The 23741-nt window shown below is 38.6% G+C and overlaps 1 protein-coding gene across 1 annotated transcript in view; it reads left to right on the plus strand.

The window, feature by feature from the left end:
- LOC140234635 (gamma-aminobutyric acid receptor subunit beta-3-like) overlaps positions 1 to 23741 on the plus strand; it is a 76309-nt gene that overhangs the window by 24709 nt on the left and 27859 nt on the right. Inside the window, exon 4 of the mRNA XM_072314663.1 lies at positions 21006 to 21226. Within this exon, the coding sequence (XP_072170764.1) occupies positions 21006 to 21226 (221 nt within the window). The remainder of the gene's footprint in view (positions 1 to 21005; positions 21227 to 23741) is intronic.

The following is a 23741-nucleotide window of genomic DNA, read 5'->3' on the forward strand; positions in this document are numbered from 1 at the left end:
GGGTCTTTTTGTCTTTCTTCTACTCCACTGAAACGTACAACGAAGAAGGCTCTTTGGTGTCTGTGGAAGATAATTGTGGAGTGGTCTTGAAGCGCGTCTAGCACCGGCGTCCGCTCAAGAAGCTTCCCGAAATAATTATCAACATGACATGAGTATCGCTGTAGATTTGACTGACAAATGCACTCACTGAATAGTGCACATTAGAAACCATTAGTCAATGGGTTTACCGGCAGACGGATTTTAAAGGGAAGCGCATTGCGATGATCTGACTTGAAATCAAAATCAAACTTTGATAGAAACATAGTCCAGCGGCACATTCAGATCAGACCAAATTGTTCAGGTTTGTCTAAAAGTGCCAAATTTGGTATATATGTGGACTGATCTATTCTAAATACAGATTTGTATATTGAATCGCTCAGAATTCCGACGTCTTCTCCCGTTGTCATAGTAAAAAGATTATTTTGAAGTATATTTGTAATCATACAACACAATAATTCAACCTCATGAAAATCCTCAGAAATGGTAGTTGCTATGGTAACGTTTGAATTTCCATAAAACAATATTCATAATGAAACAATGTTAAAACATCATAGAAGTTTATGAGAATGTTCAAGTAAGACTTTGTTTGCCATCGCAATCTTAGTTCTGCAAATTCATAATTATTATCTCCTCTGTAACATGGTAGTTGCTATGTCAACGACTGTATAGAAAGTGATGTTTGAGAAGATAAGATTATTCCTATATCATGACAAAACGCAGATGACTTTAATAAGTACACAAATCACTCTATAAAGTACACTTAGTTCTGACAGTAATTACAATTTGTTTTACGGTAATGGTCATACCAGAGGAAACAGTTTCAGCAGATATGCTTATAGCATACAAATCAATAGGAACTGTATGTAGTAATGTATTTTTAAATGTTACTCCTCCTCTTTGACATTGTCATATGATATATCCTTGTTTTATACCTACTGTATTATACTGGACTTTACCTTTGTAATCCCGCTCTTAAAAAAAAAAAAAACAAAGACAAAATCAACAACTTGTGGTCCATTTCTTATCATATAGAAGCTAATTGCATTTGAAAGGGTAGGGCCTAATTCTAAATCGATAGAATGAGTCACTTCAACTTCATTACTATTTTATCATTGAAAATATATGGTGTTTTTTTTTAAATATTTCGTTACCATGGGAATGGGAGAAGACGACAGAATTCTGAAGAGCCCAACATCCTAATTTGCATAGAATACATCCGTGACATGTCGAATTTGATGACAATAACTTTATCAAACAAACCTGAACCATATCATGTAACTAAAAGAACTACAGAGGGTGTCTGTTTCCCATTTGCCTTTCAGCTTTTTGGATGCTGTTTCGTTGTGGCTTTTGAAAAATGCATTGCTTGTATCGAACCATATAAAACTGTAACTTTTCTTGCCAAAGTAATTCTATCAGTTATGAATCCAGACCTCGCTACATTCTTTAATAAAACAATTAATTATGCAGCCGAAAATATTCCTCTGAATCTATTATTCTGTTTCTTGTCATTCCTATACCACCATCCCCACCACCCCCGCCCAAATAAAAGAGATGTCGTTTAGTTTTTGTGTATAGTTCAGAAGAAGTCGGGCAAATACAGTGCTGTTCGTCCACAAAAATTCATGTGTGGGGGAATGGTGAGTGACGTAATTTCAGGCTGTTCGTCCGAATTTTCCATCATCTACGTCCGAAAAGCTACATAGTAAGTTACATTTATGACCCCAACTTTTACTATGCTATCAAAGATAGTGAGATACCTTATCTAATTCGGTTTAACATTGATACAAACAGACATACACTCACACTTACGCATTATGCCGTATTCCCCCCCCCCAAAAAAAAAAAATACAATGAGACCCTCCGCAATTATAACTTTAAAAATAGTGAATCAATCCAAATACAATTTCAGGGTATAAAACTATAATTCATTGCCCACATCTTACAGAAACCCCATTCAATTTGCTTCAGTGGTCAAAGAGAAATGAGGAATTTTGTGGAGCATGTCAGGAATCTCTTCCCTGCAAGTTCTGTCTATTGTGTTCACACACAAGAGCATCCAAGTGCTAAACTTGGAAGAATCAGACTCATGACATGCTTTACAACAATCCACACTTCTCTGTGACCGCTTAACCAAATTGAATGGGGGTTTCTGCAAAACAGAACTAAGATGTTGTATTTTAAGACACTGAAGTAGTACTTAGACAATTTAATCATATTGGGTGTTAACAATACAAAAATCGGATTGTAATTTTTTGGGGGACATACTGTTCATAATCATATTCATATACGTATGCAGTACACGTGTATTTGGTGTTAATATGGGAGGAACACATGCAGAGAGACATCTATATTTAGATATAACGGTAATTACAAGAGCAATAGTGTATTCAAGAGACATGTCGATACATATGACTGTGTAACATATGACTGTATAGAGTGCGCACTATCCTTGTCGGATCACGATCTAGGACACTGATACTCCCGTGCCATTGTTGCTGGCATACATAATTTTCCACGCATTCCCTAGATACGCCATGGTGATTATACGTTCGCATTTCAAAGCCCTGTCCACAGGTTACAAACTTGCGACCCTCGTCATAGCTTTCAAACGAACGAAAGGTAACTATACACAACACACACGACCACACACGCACACAAACACGCACAACACACACACACACCCTACACACATTCTTTCTCTCTCATATTGTTATTGTTACAGTTGCGTTCAAATACTAAATGAGAATACATTGTGATAGACAGATAGATGGATATCAATAGGCGTTGCGGCTTATCCAGTTAAAAGGTTTTACACTCGTTCCTCTGCATATATTCATTTGTTGTTGTTGTTGTTGTTTTTTAATTCACCCTTTACTCGGGTTGCAGTATACGCCTGGGCAATGAAATTTATCTCGCATTCATCTCTCATAATTGGGTTTCATAGTTGATTCCACATCATGTGGCTGTCTTGCAAGCGTGCGCAGCGGTCATGTGCCCTGTGAGAGGAGGGAAGGCGACGCGGGGCAGACGATGAACACGACGCTGAACGATCGCCGTGAAGTACCTGTTTACCCTATGAAATGATCGGGGCCTGGGGGACCCCGGGGTAATGTTAGACACAGAAGGTGCTTAAGACGGAGATGGAGAGGGCACTTGAGTCCTTGTAGCCCTGGAGTACCCGTCATGGTCATTCAGACCAGCCGGTTCCTGTACCGACATCTTACACCGCGGTGCGAAGAGGCACAGCGGAGGGCATGCACGAGGGAGACATAACCAAGTTTCGTCAGGGGGTTACCAACTTCGACTTTTTTTTTTCTTCCTATTCTTCTAAGAACTAATTAGGTAGCAGGAGGGAACTGAATGTTCTTAAAAGTTTGTTTTCAAGAAAGGAACAAAACAAAACAAAACAACATTTGAATATTTGTAAACTTAAATGAACGATTCAAGTTCACGATTATTCACGTGGGGTCAATATTCAGTATTCACAGACCTGATGGCGTGTAGAAACTGCTTCTTTTGAATAGAATTATCACCGAACAGACGTCACTTGAAACAAGTTATTTTGCACTTCCCAAGTCTGTATATCCCACCACTGTCTACCAATGCATTGCTGTTCTGATAGATGTGCTCACGGGCTAATGGAAACTATTTTAAACTGAACCACGAAATGCGTGTGACGTTCATCCAGTGAATTATTCATGACTACCTACATCAAGATTTTACCTCTCGTCACGAGAGGGTTTTTTTTTTTTTGTTTTGTTAGAAATCAACACAAATAGAGACAGCATGTCGTGCTAAGGAATTACTAGACGTGATTGTTATCATTTTATGCAGTATGTGTGGGCGTACACACTAAAGTGTGACTGACAGATACGACGATCAGGGAGAGAAAAGAGGTGGCGGGTAACGAGACTAGCTGGTATTATTGTCACGTGAATAGGTTTTTGCTTGTTATTACTTGATCATTCCATTACTCCCGTAGAAGGGCAAGTGATCGTGATCTATTCACTCTCTGTAGAAGCTCGATGAGCTGTAGTTAGAATTCGATCTTGACCTCCATATTCCGTAATCGATGCCAGATTCAGATCGCCTCGCCTCAACTGTTGACTAGCTAGTCGAGCCGGCGCGAATAGAAGTCGTTTCCGAAAATCCAGCCACCCCCGGCCTTATACCCCCTCCCCCCCCCCCCCTCCGTACACTACCTTCTCCTCCAGATCTTACCATCACGACGTGGGCGTGAACATATCCCAAGAACCACGTGGGGTATGGACAATAAGATAACGTATTGTGTAGCAGTGCACATTATTAATTACACAACATGCAATGTACTAGTAATGCATTAGCACCATAGCTCCAACGAAAGAGATGCACACACACACACACACACACACACACTTGCGCTTACACATACACATACATTCACACCGTGACTTGAACTGACTCTCTGCTTTCCTGCCATATTAAATGAAATAAAGTGTAGCAATGGTAGAAGTGTCGTCATAACTACATTTATATCATGAAATAAGAAAGTCATGGGATGTCAAATATAGATGTTTGTTTAAGGATAAAAAAAATGGTTCCTGCATTTTATGTAGTTTAGATATCTCGTAATTCCCCGAAAATCCTCATAAATCTAAAACATTACTTCTGATTTTTTGTTGCATGTAATAGTATTATTTTCTAGTACATAATGATAATAATAATAATAATTATTATTATTATGATAATAATATAATAATAATAATAATAATAATAATAATAGTAATTATTATTATTATTATTATTATTATTATCATTATTATTAATTATTGTTATTATCATCATTATCATTATTGTTATCATTATTATTATGTATCATTATCACTGTTGTCTATTATACTGTGGTTGTTATAATGATGATGATTGTTGTTATTATCATTAATATCATCATCATCAGCAGCAGCAATATCAGTATTAGCTTTATCACGTCTGCTATGGTATGGAGTCCCTAGTACTACGTTGATATATTCCCGGGTCTAAAAAATCTCTTTCCTTCCAAATACGGTATAATGGTTTGCCGTTCCTTCAAAGACCAGCACGTACATTGTCTATAACAGCCTCACAAAATAATGCCTGTTGTTCAAAGATGACAAAAATTAAAATTTGTCAGTCGATAATCATTTCAACGACATCTTCGGTATCTTATACCTCCTAGTAAACACAATATATGTTTGTGAAAATTAGGTGTTGGACCCCCCCCCCCCCCCCGACGGAAAAAAAAGTTTTGTCAAGACTTTTATTCTGTTATAACAAACATCATTCAGGTGAAGGTAGTTTTGTATCTTTGCTTTGTCGTTTTTGTATTTTCAGAAATTTTAAGCCAAAGTCGTGAGCATCTTGCCAATCTTTGTGTCTCCATTTAAGAAATAGTTTACAATTCTGTCAAGGGAATTACAAACATCTAACGCACATAATCTCATGAAATGAAGTATATTTGATGTATTGATTGAATTCATTTCTGTATTTTTTTCATACATAAATGTAGTAGAAATATACAAAATAGAAGGAAAAAAAAGACTAATGAAGACGAGAAGGTGTTATCTTATGCAGATGCAAACTTAGAAATTACATGTACGTGCCTTCGATAGACAAAAAAAAAAAACAACTCTAGACATACAAAAGAAATAATAGAAGACCATAAACCAGAGCAAACGCTTTAAGAGAATAATGGTCTCAGAAATAATATGTCATTTAACTTTAAGATTTTACCAAAGGTTAACACACACACACACACACATCTCTCTCTCTCTCCCTCTCTCGTGTATGTATGTGTGTGTGTTTCATGACAGGTAAACAGCCTATTTTTTGTAGTAAATTGAAGATATACTGGCGAACCGGAGTGAAGGAGAGAGTGAGAAAAAGACATTTGCACTTATTTCGCGCTTCATTAGACCGACATGTTCGTACTCCGTTCCTACACGTCACTCCCTGCTCTCAACTCACCGCGCCCTGTTATCAAGTCGCCTTTGCAAGCGCAAATAATGCATGCGGGGACATTAGGATGCGGAAATCTACGACTGGATAAGCCAAATCGATGATTGCTTTTTTGAGCGGGAAGCGAGTTATGAATTGTGCATGCTTTATGGCAATTAGCAATACTCTTCCAGGCGGATCAATACTAACTTGTCATTGATATGACGGCTTGTCGGCGCCACGTCTTCTATCTTCCACCCCCACCCTGCTTTTCTTTTTCTCTTTCTCTCTCTCTCTCTCTCTTTCTCTTTCATTCTTTCTCTCTCTATTTTTTTTTTTGCTGATAACAAAAGGGAATATTTTCATTCTCGTTGATCATCGTCTTTTTCTTCAAACTTCCCTCTTTTTCCCCAAGGTTTGAAACCCTATCTATCCAACCTTTGATAAAGCTGGCTGCAATGACCCCTTATCCATGAACATTAATCTTAACACTGAGGCCCGTGAAACTAAACAGGACTACTCTATGAAATCAACGAGGGAAAAAGATGTGACAATATTCTGTACTGTAAAAGCTGTTAAGTAAACTAAGTGAGAATATATATATATGCGTGTGCGTGTATGTGTATGTGTGTGTGTCTGTGTGTGTATGTATGTGTAAAGACTGAGGATAAGAGAGAGAAAGATGGAGAGATAGAGAGAGAGGAAGAGACAGAGGAGAGACAAGGGGTCTTATTTCTTTTTTCTTTTGAAGTAGAATGAATGAGTAGTGAAATATTGTACAAAATATCAAGAGAACCAGAAATACACTCTAGGAGCGAAGTTCTGAACTGAGTTGCGAATACCGCTCACATAAAAGGAAGAGATTATTACTAATTCAGAAATTTTATATCTTAGGGAATTCAAACAGACGTGGTTACATTTATCCACATCTTTGGTTTGTTTGTTAACGTCCCTGGCTCTTATTTATTCAATTTCATATTTGTCTTTGATGACATAGATATGATTACTTCGGTTATTTCCATTTTGACCGGGGTTGACTCTTGCATATTAGTCTTTCTTGTTCTTTTCTTCTCTTTTCTTTTCTTCAGTTGTTATGGTTGACTAACAGGTTCAATTTGCTTCACTCTTGTTATATCTTTTTTTTTCCCCCAGAAACCACACTCGATTTTTGTGTTTGTTGATATCATTGCTTTCAAGAAAACTCACGCAACTCAGCGATCCTAACTTATAGAATACGCCAACGGAGACCAGTCGACCGATTATACAGAAATGCGGGGGTAGTCTAATGGCAAGTTAAGTAGACTTCCAAATTTTCCCGCGGCCATTCTGACTTCCTCGAACGAAATGATACGCCAATCCAAGGTCTCGAACATTATTTACCATTAAAGTAGAATGAAAGGAAGTCCTGTCTACATCTCAAGATTGATTAAGAAAACTGATGCGTACTTCATGAACATGTTATGATGAAAGTAAAAACAAACATCCTACATACCACCGGTTATGTGCTACCTGTCGATTTCCATCAGTTTTGTCAGTAGAAGGTGCCTGAGTAAAGTTTCGTAAGAAAATATGCGACATGCTTGGGGCAAAAATGCATTCCAGTGATATCGTCAGTCAGAAAGACAGTCTAACATAATGATGATGAATTGAGCAGTGTCGTCTGTCCTGTTCTCTTTAAGAACTTGTTGTCAGGATAATGTTGAAAGAAAAATTCTGGTTAGGTTTTGTACATTGTTTTACATTTTAATGAGCACATTGGACACATTGTTCCCTATATTATGTTTAAACAGTATGTTGATAGCATTTGAAGCCCCCCCCCCCCAAAAAAAAAAAAAAAAAAAAAAAGAAGAAGCAAAAATCCAAAAAGATCTCGAAGGGGGGCGCAGATGCCCACTTTAATTTTGTGCCACATTGTTTTGAGACAGCAACGAAGAGACTCATGCATGATCTATGAACTTTTCATGATAACATGGCAGTGCGCGAGGTCTAATGCTGTCCTACATTATTATTAACGTATATTGGGGCATCATGTCTGAATGCTCTCCTATAAGCCTACGACGTATACATCCGTACGACTTTCATTCGTGTCTGAATGATCTCGTTATCTATAAAGTGGCGGATTCAGAAGGGGCGCATCGGGCCCGCGCCCCTTTTTATTAATTTTATTCATTTTTTGGTTAAAGAAATAAAATAAAAAAGAAATTGGGGGGGGGGGGCGAGGGCGCTTCGCCCCACCCCTTTATTTCTGTGAAGGCACCTCCCCTTTACGGAATTCCTGGATCCGCCCCTGCTATATGAATGTACATTGTATATTATACGATAACTTAGTGTGTGTGAAATTGACCTCAGTATGATATTGAAATACACATGCTGGACGAATAAAGAAAACATTGAGGTGCGTGAAATCCATTTGAGTATTGATGTTCAGTGGATCTGAACTACGTGCAAAGTTCACAAGCAAGAACTGAGATGCATTATGTTTAAATGAGTTTCCAAAATAAGACACAAAAATAAGATAGACTGACATTGGGTTTGGGAAATGGTAGGTAAACTTTGTCTAGCTGGCTGATTAAAGAAAAAAGGATGATAGTAACCACTCCCTCCAAGAAGAGAAATAACAGTAGCGAAAATCAGAATGGCTCTAGCTTTTTATGATGAATTCCAAGGCACAATTTCACATGTACATGCCGTTGTTTGGACTTTACGAAGTGTATTTGTTACCCTAGACCTTGAGGCTACAATGTTGCCAATGGCCAATATTACTCCAATAGAGTCATGCTGGCCTAAAATGAAATCTTTGTTTTTTTCGGCTGAATATATCGAGGTAAAGAAATACCTCGGGCCACTGCGCGCTCCGAGAGAATCAAACTAAAGAACGTGACGTCTTCCGCGTCTGGGGCATTACGCCGGGCTTATTAGGTTCAAGACTGTAGTCCCATCTATGTGTTTTTATGTTCTCTCTCTCTCTCTCCCTCCTTCTCATTCTCTCCTTCGATATGAGCTGATCTGTTTGTGTAGTTGCTACCCTGAATGCAATGGTAGGCCGGATTTGTTGTGTGATATCAAATCCCAACCCAACCTGAGTTGAGGCAACGTATCCCTTTTATTCATAGCCGGCCTGGCGCCCCAACGCCCACTTGCATTTTCTACATTTTTAAGCTAGTATTGTTAGTAAAGAGAGATTGAAAATCTTTGATTCGTTTTGCAATCGCGATTCATATTATCTATGTCACGTGCAACCCTTACCACCGATATCGGATCACTCTTTGATGTGAGGAGGGGGATTCTTATTTTGCACAAAAACCTTGTTTATTTATCGTTTTGAAATTGCCAATAAGGAACTGGGGAAAGCGAACAATAACTTCCTTGCATACTCTAAACAAATAAGTACATGGTTTTTATTCGTTAGTAGTGGTTTTAATCTCTTTCTTTCTCCATTCTCAAATAGATTATCAAATGCGATCGTATGTCAGTAAAGTTGTACTCAGATTTTGTACAAAATCTTGTTTTGAAACAAATGTTATCACTACTATTAATCATTATTGAATAAGCTTGCATTTACCGTACCATGTTCTACATGATTGATGTAAGCGGTACTGAACGATTAAGTTAGTTACTGAGTAACGTCTTATTTTCAAGCAAATAAAGTAGTCACTATCCATGATTATTGAAGAGTTTCGCATTCACTTGAGCATGTTATAGATGTGTTATGTTCACGGTACTGATCGTTTAAGGTGGTATTCATGACAAGATATGCGATCCAGAGAAAAGAAAGAACTTGATCTACATGCATTGCACAAATACAAGGAAAATTCAATTTCATTTTGCGTACTTTTCTAAAAAAAAAAAATATCTATCATTGACTTCTTTCCTTTAGGCAACAGTAATAGTTCGGAATTAATTTGTCCCCTCGCAGTGTTGGGTGCGAGTGGCATATTAATGATTTTGTTAAAACCCAAGATATTGGTATAATGGTAATAAAGCTTCACACAGACTTTGTGGATCCCATAAGGGAATTAGGGCCAGAAAGCAACTGGGCTAAAATAAAAGAAGATATGAACAAAGTATTTTATTAGGTGAAATAAGAAATAAAAAGAATAATTAAGCAAAAGGAGAGATGGATGGTAGGATTGGAAATGATTTAATTAAAACCATGCACACGAAGCCGTAGGAATAGGAAACGGCAGAAGCAGGAGATAACCAGATAGATGATAATATAGATAGGTAGATAGAGATGGATTGAAAAGTAGATAAATGGAAAGAGATTATGTATGGATATAAAGCTAGCTAGATTGATAGAAATAGATATAGATATAGAATGGTAAAAGGTACATAAATAGATAGGTAGATAGATAGATAGATAGATAGATAGATAGATAGATAGATAGATAGATAGATAAAGATAGAGATTGCGATAAGACAAAGGGGATAGAAACGGATAGATAACAGGAAAGATAGAAGAGAGATAGAGGGGGGGGGGGGAGGAGAGGAGAGAAGAGATCTATATTGGTTCAATGCTCTTCTGTCCCAGACGAGAAACAGTTCGTGTCGCCGTCTTTCACGTGTAATGGAACATGGAATGCCCTTCTCCCAACCCATGCTACGCGCCTTGGCCCAATTATTACCCAGGCGTTAAAGAACGGGAGACACTATCGCTCGCCACGTACTTGAGATCAGCTTAACCAGTGAGGGACGCGATGGGAAGAAGAGTGAGAGATGGGGTGGGGGTGGGGGTGGGGCGGGGTGACGAGAGGGAAACGGCCAAAGCGGACGACAAACGAAGACAATGGCGATTCGGGATCGTACGAAATGAGAATAATAGGGCGCGTGTTCAGTGAGAGGGAGCGAATGACGACAGTACCTGGATAGTTGAGGGAAACCAAACAATGACAGAATGAAGAGGGAAGAGAGTTTATCTTGGGCTGAGAATGGAACAAAAATGAGAAAGGGGACTGTGGACATGATGGTCGATGATAAGCGAGAAAGCGAAGAAAATGAAATATTCTTAGCAGCCTCTCAAGACTTTAAAGTTTTGGTTAAATGACAAATGTCAAAGAGTATATCAATGTAACGTTTACTCAAAGTTATTGTCTCTTACTTACATTTTGAAAGGTAACTCCCACAGCTGCTCAACCGCATTGGTACGGCTTTCCACAAACTCACACAGTGACACGTGCACAGTCACACACACACACGCACACACACACTCACACACACAGTAAAAGTACATGATCCGTTTACACTATCGGTCCACACACAAATCCATACAAACAATAGTACACCAAAGCATACCGTATTAAGCACACACACACACACACACACACACAAAAGGCGCACATTCAAATACACTAAAAACATGTCATCTATTTGCACCTTTTTATACAATGAAAGCATGTTCGTGTTATCTTTAGGCGTTGAAAACTCAATTACGTTTTGGTAGCTTCATAGTTGGGAGGTCACCAAGTAAGTCAAATGTCCCTACGATACAAAAGTAGATGTCCGCTTTTGGTTTATACGTGTAACAAGAGGTACAAGTATTGACAGACACCACGATTTAGGCTTTCATATTGTCCCTGAATGGTTATTTTTCTTACTCTGTGGATTGAAAATTCTTTAAATATTCCTCCAAAAGTGTGCACCAGATCGTTCAGTTTCAGTTCTAAAAATGCAAAAAGTCCATCATTTTTGAGGGGGACTACCCCGACAGTTAAACAAACTATTGCCCCAACCCCAACCCCACCCCACCCCCAATATCAAATCAAAATGTTACAGCTAACTTTGAAACCTTTACTTGAACAAACTAGTGACGAGATCAAGCTTCCAGACCCCTATGGGTGAGTTGTTTCTGAAACATACAGTTAAGTGCAACGAGGGAAGAAAAGAAGAGAAGGGCGAAAAGAGTGATAGAAAGAAGGAGAGAGAATCTATTGACATAAGTATAAAGATAGATGGAGAGAGGAGAGAGAGGGAGATAGATGGAGAGATAGGAAGAGATAAAGAAAGTCGAAGACTGAGTCGAGGAGAAGACTGAGATTAGGTAGAGACGCGGGCGCCGAGAAAGAAATAGAAGTAAAAAAGATGGTATGAAATGAAATGAGAGCAACTGAATTACAGTATTGATGTACTCTCCCTCATCTTCTATTCCTGTTTTATCCCTTTCTTCAATTTCATTTCCTACCTTGCCAAAGTAAATGAAGGGTGAAAGCCGAATGTGTTTTGCCGATAGCACAGCTGGAGCGTTCCGCTCTCTTTTGTTCGGCCCACGATCACCACACTTAGGGAAAGTCGAGAATCCAGGAGGGGCTCTTTCTTACCCCTCCCGCTCTCTTCAAACGGAGTGTCTTGTTATCCGATAGGGCATAGGAATCGAGCGATGCTCGTGTAATCATCCCAAGCTGAAATGAATTGGAATCCTCTAATATTCCAAATTGAGTACGGAATTTGCTTTACAGAAAGGATGCGACTAAATGAGAATATTAAGGAAAAGGGATTGAAGTGCCTGGCGTTTAATGTCTTGACTTGAAGTTTGAACCTCTGGTTCATATTGTCGCTTTATCCGCAATAATGTATACATCGACTTTTATGTCGTTTAAAATTCTACTTCATTCGTTGTTAACGTTCACTATGTAAAGCTGCACACACCCAGAGAGTAAACTTCAAAGCTTTGTAGCTAAGCATGGCTAGAATGTTATTGTAAATTTGTCGTCAAAAACGGAGTGCAAAGTTGGTGATCATCCCTTGCCAGTGCTTGCCGTTTGAACACTGAAAACGACATCCACACTTCCAAACATTATAGACACGAAATATACCACACGCACACACACTCAGTCAAAAAGCCATAAACGTTCCGGTACATATAACCAGAAGTTCTAATCGTTCTGATGAAAACTTTATCAGAACTCTGAATCATGAATTAGTTTGCCAATAGTTCCCCCCTCCCCCATTTTTCTACAAAGGTGCCCTTACCTCAACATTATCCCTCTTTTCTTACACTTTGCTATTGCTGGTCTCTTGTTCGCCCATTCATTAACCGTTTGCAATTATGATATCTAACGTTAGGTCAAAATATGGCCAATAACCGTTCAACAGTGCATAACCATGCGGATGATGGAAGCCGTCAGTTAAAACATGGTGACACACTTGATTGAAACACTTTATTCAATTAGACTCCGAGTGCAGGAGTGAGTATATAACCGATGGATCATTTTAATAGTATGAACTCATAATCCACTTGAGAGCATTATAAAAGGATGCTTCACGACAGTTTGAATGTTAAATAATAGATGTCAACCGCGCCACTCCCGTACGTGTACGTCGTGATGAGGTAAAATGAGCCGGGAAAGTGGTTGTTGATTGCATTGGCCGATCAACCCAGCGGCCAATCCCCCCGTATATTTTCATGCGATAACCGGTGAAATTACCTTTCCGTCTTGTCCATGACACATTAATCCCAGTAACAACACACAAGCATCGAATTCTGGCGTCAGACCAATTCCGTTAACTCCTCCCTTTCTCTTTCTCTCTTCTTAATAACTACAACCTCTCCCCCCCCCCCCCCCCCCATCTTTGGAGAACATTATCGTGACTTCATAAGTGTCATCGATGGGAGCTTCTCTCTCTCTGGCTCGGCTTCGTGCCCAATAGTTGAGATGCCATTCTAAACAAACGACTGACTCGTAGCACGGCATCGAAGTTTCATCGGGCAGATCCCATCCCTTCCAATGAAATACGGAAGAAATGTTGTAGGAGGTAAAAAGCACCATCAAGGAAGAAGGAGGAGAAGAGGGGGGAAAGAGTCCATTGTCGCCCACCACCCACCCGTTTGTAGGATATCTCATTTCCCTTCACATTCCGAGACATTTGACGGCGATGTACAGATTGCGATTAAAGGTTATCCTCCACGAACGATTCGTCATGAGAAGGTTAAACGATCATTGTCAAACACGGAATGCGGTGCAATCAGGTTTTGTTTTTTGCCCCTCTTTTTTTAAGAAGATGGATTGCTGAGAGCGCACTGCTACCTTGGTATCCGCGCTATATTTCTTGGCATTGACGTAAATATAAGAATTAAGAAACCGAAGAACAAAGTGAAATGAAATCAGACGAAGAAACTCCCCTGAAAATAAGATCTCACTGGTGAAGTTGGTTCTAAATCTATTTCCGCTGCCTGGCATAGGTTTCATAGTCCTTTCTGTTTCTTCTTGTTATTGTTTTTTTAATACCTTGTCGATTTAATCAGATTTGTTTATCCAAAGTAATTAAGATTTATGTCTGTTTAATTTTTGTTTTGTTTTGTTTTGTTTTGTGAAGGATACAATTTGAGAATGAAATCAAAGACCAATTGTTACAAATACATATAAGAATTTTCTTCGAAATGGCCAGTTTTTAAAGAAGACACCGCTTTGTTGCACCCTGTCAAAGGTCCATTAAGTACCACTGAAACACACACATACGCAAACACACACATATGTAATGTATGCACTTAAAACGATCTTACGTAGATATGAATGTACTTAGTATGACTATAGTGACACGCCTCCCTGTGCATTAGTGAGAAGGAATTTCTGTTCCTGTATGTAATATCCTAGCATCCATTTTTCGATCGATAGCGGGTCTCATTTGTTTAAAGGAGACGCCCATACTGTTCACTTAGGTACAGGTTTCAAGTAAACGACTTGAATTATTTGATATCAGAGCTTGTAAGGAAACCGAAATACGATGTTGGAAAATCATGTAATGATCGATTGGTACACTTAACGTTTCAACAGAACAGTAGTCTGTTATGAGAAGAATAGCGGACAACAACGATGTATCACCTCACTATGTTTTAGTGCGTATGTGTGTGTGTGCGTGTGTGTGTGTGTGTGCATACTTAAGTGTTGTGTTTATAATTTTGCACATTTGCAGGAGAGCATTGCGCTGTTTTCTTACATTTTCACCATATGAAGAGTTTATTTGCAAAAACCGATAAGTCCATATTTGCCTAATGGAGATATTTGCGATTAAAGGTCAAGAAAAATAAAAAGAATAATAAGAAAATTTTTGCTTCTTTTGACCATATCTTCAAAAATATAGCTTTATATGTAGTGACCAATATATCATTTAAAAGGTATTATTTTGTACTTTATGACAGAGATCGTACTTCAAAATCTTCAAAAATGGACTTATCGGTTTTTGCAAACAAACCCTTCATATATACACAAGTCTGCGTACAGCATCTATTCCTTAAATATACCGGAGTGAGGTAAATACGATCAAAGCGATTACAATGAACAGTATTGCCGAGAGAAAGAGAAAAAGATTATGTGGGTTTCTTTGTTTGTTTGTTTGTTTGGGTTTTGTTTTTTTTTTTTGTTCTTCCGCATATTTGCCTTTTTAAGAAGTAGACCGAGAAAGAAAAAGAAGGAAAGAAAGAACAAGAGCGAAAAGATACAACAGAAACAAAGTCAAGCAACCGAAAAAATAAAGAGCAAAAAAAAAAAAATCCGTTCTGTTGATCTTTTTAGAATTTTGCGTCAGTGCCTTGATCGACTTCACAGCTCACGACGCAGATCACCAGCTACTCTTTATTTTATACACTTGTACTGGGATGCCGCCAGGATCTTTGTGGGCGTGCCGAAAACTCAACTAGTTTTGTCAGACGGGATCTCGGCGTCTGAAAGTATCATGCTGGAGGTAGATCCAGGTCTTTTAGAGTAATACTCCGGAGATCAGTGTAACCCCTGTTTCGATGTTTCGATGTGCTTTCTACTTGTAAGCTCCTCGCTATCAAAGTATATTTTTCGATCATATTGTTTTAGCTCTTAAATCCTTAAACCACATGAGATCCTTGAATAACGGAAAAAACAACCGCGAGATATGTTCATGGCATGCCCTGTGTTTTGCTATTGACAAGATGCACCATGCTCAAATGGCAGCGAGTATTGTTTCATGTAATACATACAAATCTTTATAGCGTCATTATATTTTGATGTGCGCATAACACAGCAGCCTGGAAATCATATAGCAGTTTAGTCTGTTTCTCGAAGCTGTTTCTCCTACTACATGTCAGAATTGACTAATTGAAATATAAATCATACAATTACTGTTCCTTTTTGAACGGACCATAAGGGGTTACCGGAGGTGATATCCACAACGCAAGGGTGTCCCGTCTTTTATAACCTTTTCACATAGATGACAAAAAAGCTTCGCTGAATCAAGGCGTAGGTCACGGCAAACCTTCATTGTGCCAGTGTAAGCAGCAAAAAGTGCAAACTCGAACGTGAGCTTTCGTCGTCCATTGGCGCTGCGTAACAGGCTGCTCCCCTGTAATGATTTATGGGTACACTTTGTAACGGGTAAGAAGGCCATATATTGCCAATCGCAAGGAAATAGAATAAGATGTTTCCAATAAGGCTTGATGGATGGCGGCTCGCTTTGAGCTATGGAACAGTTTATCCTTCCAGCCAATCACTGGTTGTCACGTCATATTCCTTACCTTCTTTCATTTTTTCTCTCTTCCTCCCATCTTTCTTTTCTTTCAGGCAGAAAAAGACGAAAGGTTCTCATTTCACTCAGAATATTGATGCGGGGCGCTCATGAAATTCAGATTACTTGGATATTGTAGTTCATACTCCGCGGCATAGATCACTGTGTGTATCTTACGGAGCAGTGGACGCGAGCTAGCGAGAAAATGTCGTACTCTTTTGAACTCTTGGGACACATGGGTCGAACAATTACGCAGTTTTTTCTTTGTTTTATGTCGGGTAGAAAATTGTAGGCGTGTTTCTTTAAAAAATGAAGTATTTAGTGTGATGTTCCAAGGGCATGAACTGTTATGCTTGTCATAAGTCATTCCCAAGTCATTCTGGAGTGAGATATTGGTAAGCTTTTATAAGCCATCCCATTTAACAAGGGTTAAAAGAGAAAAAATGAGACAAGTAGAGAGGAAGAGAGAAAGGGATGGAGAGAGAAGAAAAAAAAATGTGGCATGTTGACCTAAATCCCCTACCAGTATACACATAGACATAGAAATATGCTGAGCGTGTGCGGGTACCACCATCACCACCACCACCACCCACCGAGTCAGAAACAGCGGAGCCGGGTGTATTAATACGGATCATGCATGATAGGATATCGCGGCGTTCCACTGCTATTTTGGTTGTTGATTTGTTTTGGCTTGTCTTTTTACTTTATTACTGCGTTCTTTTTCTTTTATTTTCTTATTTTCTATTCCCCTCTAAGCCAGTCAAGATTTGTGTTTCCTTCCAATCGTCATTTCACCCAATGGGGACGGAGTCACTTTCAGTGGCATGGAATCCATATTCATTTCTGGAATATCTTTGCAAACGTGAGCCTGTGTAATTTGCCCGCCGTGAGAGGTGTCAAGTAACACTTATATCTTCTTCCTTCTCTCTCCCTCTCTCTCTCTCTTTCTTCTTTCTTTCTCTCAACTTTAGTTTGGTCTCCTTTCCGACAGCCACACATTCTCTCATTTCCGAGATTGTGATATTTCGTCGCGTTGCGCCAAAATGGAGTATGACAATCCCGCCAGTTTAGGGCACGAGAAATTGCCTCACGTAGAGAAGCCATCCCATGAAACCCAAGCTGACGCAAAGTACTCTCAAGCTGATAATTGATGAACTCTTTCTCTCTCTCCTATCGTCAGCCCATCGTGACTTGATTGCAATGATTTCTAGGAAATAAGCTGCCAATCCGGTCTGTGCTTGCCAAACTGTGAGAACCTGAAACGCCAACACATTAATGAAGATAATAATAAAAAAGATAATAAAAACATTGGGGGGGGTGTGAATAACATGTATTGGTATGTTCATATATCATTTTCGTGAGAAATCGGGTTTTTTTTCTGAAGTGGTCTTGCCATTCCCTTTTTTCACTAAACATTTCAAATTTTTCTAGACTATAAAATAGACGAAGTACTTCTTCGCCCTTATTATTAATTTTTTTTTTTTTTTGGGGGGGGGGGAACTGTCTATCATTCCCCCTTTGCTCCCCTTTTTTCCAAACATTTACATACTTTCTAGATTAGAAAGTAGACAAAGTAGGTCCCTCCTACTTCCTTTTTCTTATTTGATATTTGTTGATGTCACCATCCAAGTCAAAGTCTTGTTATGATGTCGTCTCAAGGCAATTTGTTTCCTTTGCAATATATGAAAAACTTGATCGCAGAACAAGCCGACCCCATTCATGTCACTTGAGATATTTCCGACTAAACCTTCCTAAAAACAAAGAAATTGAAAGAAAAACAATGGATATTTTTAATCATAATTTTCAAAATACCTTTTCTTATGCAACAAGGTTTTATATTGCTCTATCTGATGGATGGACTTTAAAAAGTTTGAAAATGGCACTTAGCTCGTTTTGCAATCAGTCTCTTCAAATGTTCATATCAACATGTTTTTTGGAACAACAATCACAAATAAACACTGAATTGGCCTGCAAGGAGTGTATGCTCTGCCAACAATTATCATTTACTCCATTTCGAGACCCCCCCCCCCATCAAAAGTAATTAATCAAGATCAGAAACAAATCATAATTTTTTCAGATGTCAGGGACTAGTGATGTTACTATTACAAATATTCTAAGTAAAATGTATGTGGGACTTTTACCCACTGCAATACGTGTAAATGTCGGCATTACTTTGTAATCATTATTATGATTTGATAGTTGGAAAATCACTTTCCAAAAGGTGCTAAATCCATTTGTCATCAATTGGGACTTTTTCATTCTTGTTGTTGTTGTTGGTTTTTTTTTTTTACAGAAATGCTTTCCTTTTCAGTAGTCCTGTACAAAATATTCTTTAAATTTGTCACACAATGGAGAAATCAGGCGAAGAAAAATCCATTACTGTTTTGTTCCAAAAGGTCCGAAATCCAGCTGGGTCCAATCAGAAATCCAGGTCATGCATGACTGCACTTTAATGCCAGAGTATGGCTAGGTTGGTTACTTCTTCTTGTTCTGTAATAGCTTACCAGCTGACCCACATATTGCTTGATTATCAGATGTTAAATATTTAAATTGCAAACATATACATTATTTGCAGGGATAGGGAAACAGGAGTGGGATGTGTAGAGATAACATATCATCCTGTAAAAGTAAACTGAATCACAAAAAACTAATCACTTAAAACATTTGCGTGTTTTACATTACTGTGCTAAATTCTTTTTATCGCAAAAGGTGATAGATTAAACCAAAAAAGCCCAAAACATTATTTCTTTCACAAAGTCAGTGTAGACACGTTGATTTTTCAAGTTCATCTTCTTTATCCCGTTATGGGGTACTCACAAGTAACATAAAAGCCATTGCATAAGAACACCTCGAATCATGTGGAATAAAAATGCATTTTTCTTCCTTGCCGTCTACAGTGGATTTAGCACATTTGGAAAAGAACTCTTCATATGTACGCAGTTCGGATTTAGACATTGTGGCCGAAAGCTGCCTAGCAACCCTTATTTTTAGGAATATTTCCTTAATACATTTACGAGAAGTAGCGTTATCTAAATGGGAAATACTGACTTTGGTCACAGTTATTATAGATGTTTTGTCTTTTAAGATGTATGACAGTCATCTACAATTTATGATCAAAGCTTATGACTTTTTAGGTTTGACATGTATATAGCTCCACTTCTCGTGACAAAACTAGGCTCGACTTAAACTTGTACTCTGATATCTCATGGTGTTAAATTACCTGGAGGTTTTTATGGAGAGTGTAAATAATTCACAATGTGTTCACATGACTGTGTAAACGGTGTGCCAGAGATTCGGTTGAAGTAGATTTTTACTCATGAAGTTTATATTCCCAAGAACATGACGTTTTAATGATCCCCTGTACCGTGAATTCATTGGACACTGTGATTTAATGACAAGGGTATTCCAATCGGTATCTCGACATCATCGCAGTAATACAGATGACTCACCAAATCTCCTTCTCCCCTCTCTATCTCTATCTCTATTTCTATCTATCTCTCTATATCTATCTCTCTATCTATCTCTCTATCCGATTCCTTTCCCTTAATTCTCTTCTAACAAATAGCATCACATACAAGTTTCGCTGGCATGCTCGAGAGATAAACAAAAGATCGTAACTGTTCATTGACAAGGTGTTGAACATCATACAGCATCATATGATTACGATGCGACATCAGCCACATAAAGTATGATCCTATGGATGATTGGTGGTATCAGATAAGAGGAAAGACTGTTTACATCGTTAACTTTAATTGCTAGACTTGTCCACGTGCATAGTTTATTGTTTGACTACCCTTGGTGAATACCATCTCTCGTCATTTGCCCGTATGACATCACAATGTTTATCCTGGTTCACAAAGTTTCTTCCGGGTGGTAACAGATAGCCACATAGCACAGAGAGAGAATGTGAATCGAATTCTTCTATGTAGAGATACCCTTTCACACTTTCAGCTTTGTGGAAAGAAACATATCGTTATGATTTTTAATGACTGGAAAAAAGGGGGCGCTACCAATATCCCGACATGGGAATCGTATTGCGCTTGCTTTATAGGTTTGTTTGTTTGTTTGTTTGTTTGTTTGTTTGTTTGTTTGTTCGTTCGTTCGTTTATAAGGTAGTTACTTAGTTTGCTTGTGTGATCTTTCTATTGACAATGCCAAGGAGTAGGTCCTACCTTCCTTTTTACAGAAGACAATGTACTGTTATCTTCAGTAGATCGTAACATTCTGGGCGTGTTCATGTATGTTGCAATAATATTATGTCCAATATCCTGTGTACTGTATTGTATCCTATATCCTTTTAAGAAACAGTAATTGTGCTTAATATTAAATCATTTCATTCTTCCTCTCAAAATCATACTTCAAAAAAAAATCTATAACCTTAATTTAACCTGATTTTCACAGTTTACTCTCCCCTTATTCCTAATACATGCCCCACCGTAATGTATGATCCACAGACGCACGTATAGTACCACTTGTCAATATTTCTCTTCTCTCTGCCGAGGATTACGTCAAACCTGCCTCTGTTTGTTCTTTCTTTCTCGTAGGACTACACACTATCCATGTACTTCCGACAGTACTGGCGGGACGAGAGGTTAGCCTACGACCCCTGCCTGGGCAACGTATCCCTCAACGGGGGGCTAGCCGAGCGCATATGGGTGCCCGACACGTACTTTCCCAACGACAAACATTCGTTCGTCCACGACGTGACGGTAACCAACCGTCTGCTGAGATTTCACTACGACGGCACCATCATGTACGGCATGAGGTAAAGGCTTGTGAACACATTAAAGGCATTCTACACCCTTACACGCATACACAAAGATACAACACAGTCTTATACATTGATATTCACAGTGCACTCACGCACACACACACACACACACACACACACGCACTAATACACACAAACACATACACACATACACACACACGCACCGCCACACCACACCACATCGTGCATAGACATCGATTAATAAGGTGTGATGTGCTTGAGCTAAGAACCAGTGTGTTGCTTTTATCCCCACATATAACATTGTAGTTCGATGGAAAAACGATCACTAGGAACAAATTTCTTTAGTCCTATGATACTATTGTGAAGGAGTTTGTTATTTCGTGCAGTTTGTGACAACAGTCTTATTTGTCGCATGGAAACATCTCTCTGCCCTCAATCAGCACGTAAAAGTTTGAAACGGACGTGCCTGCACACACGGTTACATGCGTGCGCATTTAAGAAATCATGATTGTCAACTGTCCATGTCGAAGAATGTGAATGTACCAGAAGGACTCATCGTTCAATTTTGCACTTCAGTGGCAAGGTTACGTCTTTTCCCAAATGTCATTTTCACTTAGGGGAGAACAGCACTGTGCTACCCCCCCCCCCCCACACACACACACCAAAATGTACTTTTTGCCACATGTTTTAGCAGAAAGGCTGGCTTTGAAACAATCACGCACCGTCCTATCTTACGTTGTTGTTGTTTTTTTTCTGACAAACAAACACACACAACGAATGTCTGTTTAGTCATGGGAAACATGTAGTATCAAGTGTCAAGTTACCACTCTGTGGCCCGAATTCACGAAGGTGGTACAATTGAAACCATGGTTTAAACCATGGACAATTTGTATGGAGCGCCAAGTGTCGCGTGGCCCATTTCGTCGTCGGAATGATCATTTCGTAACGAAATGACAAGACAACATTTCGTCGACGAAATGATCATTTCATTAACGAAATTAACATTAATTTCGTCGACGAAATGACTGATTTCGTAACGAAATAGGACATGCGACACTTGGCGCTCCATACATATTGTCCATGGTTTAAACCATGGTTTCAATTGTACAACCTTCGTGAATTCTGTCCTAAGTGTTTCAGACGCTTTCATGTTTGTCCTTCTTTCTCTGATTTTTCAAACCATTGTAAACCGTACAATTTAGACCGTGTACATGTGGAACCATGTGGGACCAGTACGCATGAGTATTTGCCAGATATACACATCCACAAACACCCATGAGTTAATGCGTGAGCACTATGGTATAGTGGATACAGCTACAGGACATTCAAACTGGAAGTCCCCGATTCGAAACCTACTCGATGCTTACACCCATAGACAAGGCAAGCTATCCGCAATGTCGGACTTCGCCCAGGTGTGTGAATAGGTACCTTGCAATGTTAGGTTAATCATAATAGGGGAGCCTATCTTGGAAAGCGATCGGAGCAGTGCAGATGCTGCTTTCAGTAGATAATACCTTTTAATACTTACATGTTGTGCTTGTTTTTTTATGTCTTTTATAGAACGCATTCCATAACGCCTTTTCGTATTTTCCGTTACTTTTTATCCCTTATTCATACCTCAGATACTTTTCTGTTTCTCTTGAGTGGACTAAACAGAAATTGAAAATAATATTCTTCCGCTAGGTCTTATCGCTTAGAGTTTTCTAGTAAGCTCAAAGTGGCTCAAAAAGTCAATCATATATCAATAAACTCAATTCATATCAACTTACTACAATGATAAAGGAAACATCTTCGATTAAAATTCTGATTGGCGGACACTCTGAAGCCTTAATATTTATGCCACACTCGCCGTGAAATGATGGAAAGGTGATCCGACAGGTGTATTTTTTTATTCTTTTTTTTGACGCCATAAATATGAGTGATATCAATATTGACGTCCTGGACAGTTTCCAAGGTCAAATGTAATAATGCGGAAGGAATAACAACAACTATGCTTAATGACGTATAGATTGACGATGTCTACCGTGATCACTATGATATGTCAATGCCAGTAGGTAGCCGTAAATTGTGAGACTTTCTAATATCATGTTTGGCACACTAGATGTCGGAGCTTGTTAAAAGACTGATGTGAATTGTGAAAACACTCTCGTCGTTTGTCATCAACAGACAATTTCGCACAATGGCACAAAACATCCCTAAAAATGAACGTTTCAGAGAATGGAAATACATGTATAAACCAGAGTGGATTCACTGTAGACCTATTTAAATTGCCAATCTGCTCATCTTGTTCAAAGAGTGGGAACACAATATGCATGTTTTCAATTCAAATTTATTTCGTTTTTTTCACAATGAAAATAGATATAAACATAAATCTCACTTTCTTCAGTGACAAAAATGACGCGTGTAAATTTATACAAAGAAAACAATAAATTAAAAACTTACAGTAAGGATACATTACAACTGTTGCTAAAGTAACTAAAGTGAAATAACTATCAATATGAATTGTGTGAAAAAAAAAAACCACGGAGGGACCCACTAAAAAGACAGA

This window comes from Diadema setosum, chromosome 11 (assembly GCF_964275005.1).
Source record: "Diadema setosum chromosome 11, eeDiaSeto1, whole genome shotgun sequence".
NCBI classification, from domain to species: domain Eukaryota; kingdom Metazoa; phylum Echinodermata; class Echinoidea; order Diadematoida; family Diadematidae; genus Diadema; species Diadema setosum.